The sequence below is a fragment of the Tasmannia lanceolata genome, unplaced genomic scaffold (assembly GCF_043159265.1).
Source record: "Tasmannia lanceolata isolate RefF3 unplaced genomic scaffold, GAP_Taslan_0.1 ptg000006l, whole genome shotgun sequence".
NCBI lineage: Eukaryota > Viridiplantae > Streptophyta > Magnoliopsida > Canellales > Winteraceae > Tasmannia > Tasmannia lanceolata.
In genome coordinates, this window is record NW_027518683.1 from 29,901,179 (window position 1) to 29,911,552 (window position 10,374).

The 10,374-nt window shown below is 38.9% G+C and overlaps 1 protein-coding gene across 1 annotated transcript; it reads left to right on the plus strand.

Annotated features, from left to right (window-relative positions):
- The first annotated feature begins 1,548 nt into the window (after positions 1–1,548).
- LOC143880221 (CBL-interacting protein kinase 18-like) lies at positions 1,549–5,252 on the plus strand. Its single transcript, XM_077383037.1, has 2 exons — positions 1,549–1,710; positions 3,245–5,252. Exon 2 carries the CDS (start codon positions 3,688–3,690, stop codon positions 5,017–5,019), a length of 1,332 nt encoding a protein of 443 aa, XP_077239152.1. The 5' UTR covers positions 1,549–1,710; positions 3,245–3,687; the 3' UTR covers positions 5,020–5,252.
- The last annotated feature ends 5,122 nt before the right edge of the window (positions 5,253–10,374 follow it).

A 10,374-nucleotide genomic window follows, 5' to 3' on the forward strand; every position in this document is an offset into this window, starting at 1 on the left:
AACGGCAAAGGGTGGAAGAACTTAACCCATCATTTTGTCTTTATATGTAGTAGTTAGACTTGATAAATTTCGTACTACTATTAGAAAAAAGTTTTGGCCATCCACCCATTTGCTATGTGTCTCATCATTTGTATCAATGAAAAGGTGTCAATCGAGAAAAAATTAGGAAATTTTGCAGAGGATTGAAATAGGCCGCTTTATAATAATTTGGGTTTTACATAAAGAGATGTAGTTATACAAGAAAATTTTGAATTTTGGAAAAAAAATACATGAGAAATGAGTTCGTCAAACATTAAAAAACATATTTTCTTCGGGGTAAAATTTTCAGGAAATCAAAGGGAGCTTCTGACCTCTCATCGTTGCGAAGAGCCACTACATATGATGGCGCCATATCAGCACATGATTTGTATGCATTCACTTTGTTCTTTTTTGGCCAACATTGATAGCCATGTTAGCATATTTCTATGTCTGAACTTCTCCCATTTGGTTTTCTTCACATATTACCTTTGTTTGAATGAATTTAGAAAATAATGGGATGGAAATAGCTGGAAGATTAGATAAATTTTTTTCCATTTGTTGGTATTTTGCACGTGCCATTAATCATCCATTAAGTGCCCGTTTAAGTGAGGTCGTGTTTCATGAACGATGGCGAGGCTGTGGAATTCTTTCTCACACGCCATCCATGTTCCTCTATTGATAGGTCAAAACGTAACTATGCAACTTTTTCATCAAGATTCCAACTTGGGATCTTCATAGTTCACGTGACCTAAGTATTTTGTGCTATGGCATGGAATTGGGGTACAATGGGTGGGTTCGGGTTGAACTTTTACGAAAAATGAATTGGAATCAACCGGACCCTTTATATGGTAAAAGCTCCACCCGTGAATTCCCAAAAATCGACCTGAGTTGCACATTAGCGTGGGAATGATAAAAGAATTACGTTAAAGAAACAAGTGAAACAATTTATTTTTCGAAAGGACAACGGCGAGTAGGTAGAACCATGGTTTTAAATTTCGACAGAAATCCAAACGAGAAATTTGCAAAATGTCAGGTTTCAGTCGAGACCGAAACAGAAATTAGGTATACAAAACGTTACAAAATTTCGATTTTGTTCATTATTGAATAATTTGCTGAAATTTCAGCCAAAATTATCGAAATTTTAGTTAAAACGCATTCTGAAACCGAAATTTGAAACCATAGTTATAGAACTCATTATTTATAGAGGAGGGGTTGGGCCTATGGCTCAATAGACGAGGCTTTGTATAGGCTGTGGGTACAATCCGAACTCCTCAACTCCCTCCCAAAAGAAAAATAAAAAATAAAAAAAATAAAAAAAATAAAAAAAGAATAATGATATTGTAAGGTAGAGTGGAACTAATCAAATAGCCTCTCACCAATATCTTCCTTTATTTTTGGCCTTTTCCCCTTAAAATGGCAAAACTACTACGCTTCCTATGCCCGTGCCCGTATTCCGAGGGCATTTGATGGGTTCCACTCTTTGTTTCCGTTGTAAATTAAGAGAGAAATGGGGGTATTATTGTAGTTTCACTTAAAAAAGGAATTTATATTTTAATAATTGTGGGGGAATATCAAGGGGTCTAGGTCGAAGCATAAAAGCGTATGATTGTGTTCCCCATGTTCACCTGTCTCTCTCTCTCTCTCTTTCTCAAAGGTTCCGTTCTCGTTCGTGATTCTTCGTTTTTCTCCTAGGTAATTCGATTCTAATCTAGATGCAGATATAGCTGAATGGTCTTAAAATTTCAGTTTCGGATGCTTGGATAACCTTTAATTGTTCCGAATCTTATGTTTTCTGCAAATATATGCAGAATATGTGTTTAATTTCGTTGGATTTTCTTCGATTTTGCTTTACTATATCTCGATTTGATCTGGGTTTTGAGAGATCTTAAGGTTTTGGTTTGAATATTCTCTCTATTCAGTTTCGGATGCTTGGATCTGGGATCTTTTTTTATATGTCTGCTGTATGATCAAAATCTTCCCTTTTTTTTTCTCACTTATTTCTCTTTAATCTTGGTATTTTAGGGTTTTGGTTTGAATATTTTCTTTATTCTCATCTTTTAGGTCAATTAAATGCCTGAATTTAGGGTTTATATTGTCGTTGATTTGGTATATTTTTGTATATGTCTGCTTTATGATCAAAATCTTCCATTTTCTCTTTCTTATTTCCCTTTAATTTCGGTATTTTCGATACGGATTTGGTTATTTAATGTTGTAATTGGTGGTTTCTCATGATGTTTTGGTATATATATATGTCGAACCTCGCATTTTTATGCATAAATCTGGAAGGTTTTTGTCGGTGTTTAGCAGATTTTCCATACAAATCTGCTTAGTTTCATCCATTGATCTGTTTTCCCGTTCCAATGTTACATTTTTTTTATTCTCTCTGTTGAGTTTTCCATATTTCAGAACCTTTGTATATTTCTTTCTTTTGATCAATGCTTCTTATTTTTCCTTTTTATTTAAATTCTCTCCCCTTCATCTTGGCTTTGTTTTTATATTTGAAACTGCAATATTATGTTGATTATCTGTTCAATTTCTTCTCTATAAAGCTCTTTTCTATGGATCTGTTTCCCTTTTTTCTCGGAAATTTTGCTTTTCCAGAAGATAATTTGTCTTTGTATTTGTATTTGTATTTGGATTTGGGTCTTCTCTTTATTTGCTGTTTTTCTCTTTTATTTGTCGTGCATGGGAAATTGGTATGACTGGCAGGAATTGGACTATTTTTTATTTCTGAAATAGGGAAAACATGTATTTCTTTCCTTCTCTTGCTGTGTGTTTTAATGGCTTGAAGGTTTTGTATTTGTTTGAAACACAACTGTCGACTGTTTATTGTTTCTCTTATTTGTTAATTTTCTTCTCTTTGTTACTTTTGTTCCATACAATTTTGGGTGGTTGTTTTCCGCACCTAAATGATTTGAAGATTATTATTAAAATTGAGGTCTTGTTTAGGTTTTTAGTTGCTATTTGTTCTGTGATTTTGAACTTTTAAAAGGAAAATCTTGCTCGCTTCAGTGGTAGGTATTGGTAATTTGTTGGAGAGGAAATATGAGTATTAGTTTTTTGTTGGATTCTGTGTTTCTAATGTTTGGCGTCTGATTGAAGTTTTTCTCTTATTGTTTGTAATCACTGCCTTAGTTATTTCTGTCATTTTGCCTTCTTTTTCCCTGAAATCTTGTAATTAAAAATGTTGATCTTTCTTTCTTTCTTTGTTTTTTCCATCTTGCAGATAATACTGTATCTTGACTGGCGAGTTGAATCTCCTTGGTCCGTTCTTGGACAGTTCTTCTAAAGCTCCGACTTTGCAAGTCTCTAAATTTTTCAGTATTCTCAATTGATAATCGGAAAACAAAAACCTGGGAATGCTGAAAGATGTGCTTGAACGCCGAGAAATCCTTTTTTGAGGTGGATGAGGTTGTAGCTGCGCTCAACCTTCCCCTGTTCATCCTTGATGAGATCGGACATAAAGAACATAACCCATCTCCTCTTCGTGCCCACGTGCACGATGGAACTACAAGTTATAGAAACCCAGTCGTGTTAAATCACGACCTTTGTGAAGACGGTTGAGCTTTTTAGTGTTGAATCTCCCTCCTTGTAAATAGCTTATATCGTATTTTAGCGTGGTCTGTAATACAGTAGCGGAGTACTGCATATTAGTTTTCTCAACTTGAAATGGAAAATAAAGGAAGCATCTTGATGCAAAGGTATGAACTAGGAAGATTATTAGGGCAAGGCACCTTCGCGAAGGTTTACCATGCTAGGAACCTTAAAAGTGGCCAGAGTGTAGCCATAAAGGTGATTGACAAAGAGAAGGTTTTGAAGGTTGGAATGATGGATCAGATCAAGCGAGAGATCTCGGTGATGAGGTTGGTCAGACACCAGAATGTTGTTCAGCTCTACGAGGTTATGGCTACCAAATCCAAGATTTACTTTGTCATGGAATATGCAAAAGGCGGTGAACTCTTTAACAAGGTAGCTAAGGGCAAGCTCAAAGAGGATGTTGCACGAAAATACTTTCAGGAGCTAATCGGTGCTGTGGATTTCTGCCATAGTAGGGGTGTTTATCACAGAGATTTGAAACCTGAAAACCTTCTATTGGATGACAATGGGAATCTGAAGGTTTCAGATTTTGGGTTGAGCGCATTTGCAGAATCTAAGAGGCAGGATGGTTTACTTCACACGACCTGTGGGACTCCCGCCTATGTTGCTCCCGAAGTGATTAATAGAAAAGGGTACGATGGGGCCAAAGCCGACATCTGGTCATGTGGGGTGGTCTTGTTTGTTCTTATGGCAGGCTATCTCCCTTTCCATGATTCAAATTTGATGGAGATGTATAGAAAGATCGGCAAAGCAGAATTCAAATGTCCTAATTGGTTTCCATCTGAAGTGCGTAGGCTGCTATCAAAGATCTTGGACCCGAACCCAAGTACTAGAATTACCACTGCAAAGATTATGGAAAACTCTTGGTTCAAAAAGGGGTTTGATCCCAAATCAGTTAAAAGTGAAACAGATGTTAAGGAATTGACTCCCCTGGATACTGACTCAGTTTTTTGTTCTTCTGACAGTGGTGTTGCTGAGAGGAAGGCAGAGTCAGCGAAGCTTTCAAACTTGAATGCATTTGATATCATCTCTCTTTCCGTAGGATTTGACCTTTCTGGTTTGTTTGAGGAAAAAGACAACAAGAGAGAAGCAAGGTTTACATCGAAACAGCCCGCATCGGTGATCATAACAAAGCTGGAGGATATTGCTAAACGTTTGAGGCTGAAAGTGAAGAAGAAGGATGGTGGAGTGATGAAATTGGAGGGATCAAAGGAAGGGAGAAAGGGTGTGTTGTCAATGGATGCCGAGATCTTTGAGGTCACTCCATCGTTTCACTTGGTGGAGATGAAGAAGTCAAGTGGAGACACATTGGAATATCAGAAGCTATGGAAACAGGATATAAGGCCTGCTCTCAAAGATATTGTTTGGGCTTGGCAAGGAGAGCAGCAGCTGCCCTTGTCTTGAGAGTGCCTGGTGCCAAACTTTCTGCTATGGAATCGGTAATCGTGTGCAAGATTTGTCCTTGTTCAAGTAATTTCCTAATATGCTTCTAAATGTTATTCTGTATTGCTTTGGACTAGTTGTGTTGTTTATCTCTGTGACTATATTATAGTTTTGTGAGCTTGTTGCACTTTGTTGTTTTTGTTTTGGAGGGTGATTGTTGTGGAACTAATATAAGTAATGATCTTTCGTGACTATATTATAGTTTTGTGAGCTTGTTGCACTTTGTTGAGTGGGCTTTGGAGGGTGATAGTTGTGGACCTGATATAGGTAATGATCTTTGGGCAAATGATTGTTGTATATGCGTGTTTTACATTGTCATTTGAAATTTTGATTCCAGAAATATGTGGTTCTACTTGTGGTGACTATGGAAGACCCTTAAGAGATTATATATTATTTTACCTTTAAATGTGTGCAAAACCATACCAGCTTGATGTATATTTCATATATGGTGATTAAGTCCAAATTTCCATTTTATATTTCATGGGCTAGTGCTGAAAGTGATCGGCAGATGTAGTATTGCTTGCTTTATAAATCAAAATTATACTTCAACCTCTCTTAGAGTGCCCAAAGTATCCTTTTTTTACTATGAAGTCTTTCTTCTTTTATATTCTTTTGGTTCATGTTATTTTAATTTTGTTTGTTTGATTGGCCAGCGCCAAGACTACTTCTTTAACCCATTCAAATGCTTCAAATGTCTCATATAGATTGAATCAAATCCTCATGTGTGCCAGCTATAGGCGTCTGTTTATAAGCTATCATTCAAAATGTGCTTAGCAGATGTGATATTTCTTGCCTCCAAAAATATAACCCCCCTCATGTTGGTTCCTGAGATGTCTTTTATTGTAACCATCATGTCTGCTTTCAATATTTTAGTTCTCTGTTTATCCTTTCTAAACGTATCTCCAACCCATTCAACAGTTTAGGTGCCCTTCACATCCCATTCAGCAACTTCCATTTAACAAAGATGTTATCATGGCAAATAGTTGGCATTTGTTGATGAGTTGTCTGAGTGCAACATTTTCTATGCACTGGCATGTCTTTAGATAAGGTAATTTGTTTTGTTTCTGAAGATATGACAGAACTTTTAAGCACTTTTGTTTACTTCTTTTCTCAGTTTGTAAGGAAATTAGAGACTGTAAAACCTGTTATTGGGTTTTTGAGACTGGTTGGATCCTGGATGAGCCCTTCTCAAACACTCTACGGCCATGTTTGGCAGCCATGAAAGTTTTTTCCATGAAATATTAGCTTATCAAGTGGTGGGAGAGAGGCAACGAAGGGTGGTGGAGGGAAATAGTTGTGAGGGCATGAGTAAGGAGAGGATGATATTCCTTATTCCTTATTTTTGCTGCCACTTCACACCATCTCCTCACTCATGCCCTATCAATTCTCTACCTCTCCCCATCTCCCCACGCCTCTTTCAACACTTGGTAAGATAGTATTCAATGAAAAAAAAAATATGGTTGCCAAACATGGCCTACACTTTCGGATCCTTCCTCTATGATTCTCCTCTGGCTTTCTGACCCGGTCCAACTCCAAGAGAACAAGAACAAAGAACCCTCGCCCTTCTGTTCGATTATATGGCCATAAGCACGGTGGTTTTGACAATGAGTGATTGTCCTTCCCTTACTGGGCTCTTGTCCAAAGATAGAATGGATCTTTATGGAGCTCGGACTGAGCAAGTTGGTATATTTCGTAAGTAAATAAAAATAGGATTTCCCACCTAAAAATCACCTATCCTTTTCCAATCAAAATAAGACCAAAATACGCATCCATTACCAGCTAGCTACCATTGTCCGTCATTCCTCTCTGCCATAGTGTTTAAGATCGTCTTTCATGAATCAAACAATTGTTTATCCGAAGCCTTGATCGAGGAAAACAGAAAGCAGTTGAAAAACAAAACATGCAGTAGAATTGTAGGGCCCGAGTTTCAGACCTGCAGTGGAAGGTTCTGAGCAAACATGGAGCCCTGAGAAATCTTATTTTTTTGAAGGGAATTGCTACCGTCCATTGCAGAAGGCATTTCGCGGCTGGTCTGCCGCATGTCAGACTAGCCACCACCTCGTGAATGGAGACAATGCCGCGAAATGCCTTCTGCGATGTACCCTAGCAAATCCCTTTTTTGAATGGTAAATAAAAACAAAAAAGAATTGTCGGGGTCCCATGTTTGCTCAGAACCTTCCACTGCAGGTCTGAAACTCAGGCCCTACAATTCTACTGCATGTTTTGTTATTCAGCTGCTTTCTGTGTTCTTCGATCAAGGCTTCAGGATAAACAATTGCTCCTACTTGGCTTCGCCAACTAAAAACACCCGTAAACGACTAGTACAACAGCTCACCCACATAGCCCAAAATGAAGTGGGTGAGTATGTGGCAAAGGGAAGGATCACCCCAAAGCGCAACAGGGATGTCTGCATGAGAGTAGCTTCGTCGATCTTTACCTTTTACTAGTTGAAGTAAATTGGACCTAAATTTTCCTTGATTCCTTGGAGATTACCAATTTAAACAATTGCTCCTACTTGGCTTCGCCAACTAAGAACACCCGTAAAGGACTAGTACAACAGGTCACCCACATAGCCCAAAATGAAGGGGTGAGCATGTGGCAAAGGGAAGGATCACCCCAAAGCGCAACAGGGATGTCTGCATGAGAGTAGCTTGGTCGATCTTTACCTTTTATTAGTTCAAGTAAATTGGACCTAAATTTTCCTTAATTCTTTGGAGATTACTAATTGAAGATTACTAACATTATAACTTCTCATTTGACAATTTATATAGTACAAAAATAATAATAATAATAAAAAATAAAAACCAGCCAGAGCAAGACGAAAGTCTGTATGAAAAGTAGCCTGATCTTGAACTTTTGTTAGTCCAAGTGTAGCGTGGTCAAGTGTTTTTCCTTAATTTTTTAGGAGAGGACCAAGGGCATATTTGACAGCCATGAAAATTATTCCATGGAATTTTCATGGGTGTTGCGGTCAAAATCTGTGGATGGTTGAGCTGGAGGCGAAGAGTGAGTAGGCGACGTTGCTTTTGTCCTACACATGAAATACGGGTGTGACAACCTAAGAGGGGAGGGGGGAATTGGTTAATTAAAATTTTGAGCTTAATTAAATGGTTTATTAAAATTAAATTACTAATTAAGCATTTATATTCTAACCCTTGCTCAAATATTCAAGATAATGAAAGCTAGGGTTTGAATGTTACTTTAAGCCTTTATGCTCTAACCCTGTTCAATAAAACATAAGTGCAAGTAAAGGGTGGAGATTACCAATCACCAAAGTGCAAAGAGAAGGAGAAGAGAAAGAATCCACAAGGCACACAATTTATAGTGGTTCGGTGTATCGCAATACCTACTCCACTCTTCCAAGTTTACCTTCATGGGATCTCCACTAAAAATATGAGATTCTTCAAGGGCAAATCTCCAAGCCGTACACCAACTCCTTCAACTCCAAAGGAGACACCCTTTCTGCACGAAGCCTTTCCAATGAATCACACCCTCTTACAGCGATTCACATTTGTTAACGGGCGGAATCGAAGACCCTTGGATACAAATGAGGAAATAAAAGATAAGAACTCTCAATGCATCTTAATAGGCGGATTACAAACTTTCAAAGCTCACTAATTCTCCAAGGAATAGATACAAATGTAAAGCTTATGGAGATCCTCCTGATAGAATATAAAAATCCAAGTTCAAAGGGGTTTCACCTTTCAAATAAAAGTTTAGGTTTAAGAAGATATGATTTAATCTTGCAAAAGGGTTGTTTAGAAAGGCATTGATAGTGTATATATAGCCCACAAGAAAATATGACCGTTTGGAGGTAAAATTGTAAAAAACAGGGTTGAAAACGTCAACCTGCACAAGCCCCAACGGCTAGTTTTCCAAGCCACGACGGTCGACCGAGGCACTGCGGTCGCCCGCCCTTATCGGGCTTTTCTTTTTAATTTCAAATTTCATACTGGCGCGGTCGACCGGCCCTATGGCGGTCGCCGGTGTGGACCCCGATCCGAGAGAGGCGGGGGGACTGGCCCCCTAGAAAGTCTCTAGATCATCCACGTGAAGGAGAGCTCCACCAAGAAACTCTCGAAAGAGTGCCCCTCACAGCATGAGTGGCGATGTAAAGTGAGATACCTCTTGATTCGAGGCGTACCTTAAACAAAGAAAGAGTCGTCATCCAAGGAAGTAGGCCCTGGATCCCATGCTGTGCTCTGTCGCAACGGATAACCAGAGATACAAAAGGTCCGTGCCTGATGACGAATGAGGAAGGGGTTAGGCGCCCCCAATTCGCCCAAGTGCAACCACCTGGTCTTTTATGCCATTTATTATTAACTTTGAAGAGTTTTGGGCAAAAATCATGCGAAATGGGAACGAATATCCCCGAGATAACGTCTAGCTAATCATGCATGTCTCGGAGATGAATAAGAAGCACACACAAAAGAAATGAAAGACATGTCACCTAAGAATAGCTAGGTTATGAGTGTCTTGCCTAATTGGTGTCTAAGTTCTGATGGGCAAACACATGCACGCTAAAGCTAAAGGTATAGGGTCTGTACATGGAAGTAAGAAAACACAACAAAACATACAATATGACAAACCCTAGACTCTAATGCGATACTTGACTCGGACCAAGATGGCCATCCATCCTGGCTGCACTACGTATCCCGGCCTCGGAAAGAATCAGAGTCAACGTAGTTCGGCGACCTAAGCAAAACTACAATGCCTAACCCTCTAGGACCGCTATCCTAGACTCGATCAACTAGACTCGACTAGTTTTTAAAGCTTCTTGCTATTACTTAAGTTCAAGTGAATTGTAATTTTTAGGACTTCCTATATGTCCTAGCTAATACAAACGTTGCCTTAAATTAATGCAGGTGGGCCCTACATCCTATGTGTGACTAGGCTGTGCGTCCTAAGGAAAACCATGGGATGTCTAAGCGCGTTCTAGTCTAGCCATCGGATCGACTAAATGTCTAGCCGACCATGACTCGAGGCCTCCTAACTCTAGGGACACTTATACGACCAGATACAGTATATCAACACAATCAGGACATACTCCTAATTCTAAGACACCCCAAACGCCTAGGACAGACTCCTAACTCTATGGGAAGATCTTTTGAAAATGGCTTGCAAGGTTATTTTGAAGAACTTTTGTATTTTGGGAAGGTTTGAGAGGTTTTGAAGCTTATGAGAGTTTTTGAAGTTGTGACTGAACTCGGGATGCCAGGTGCAAGCCCGAGCTGCCTACGTACCTCTCAGCTAGGGATCAAGCCATCCGTAGTTCGGACTGGATTTTCCTAACTACACTCTTAATGACTCAAGATT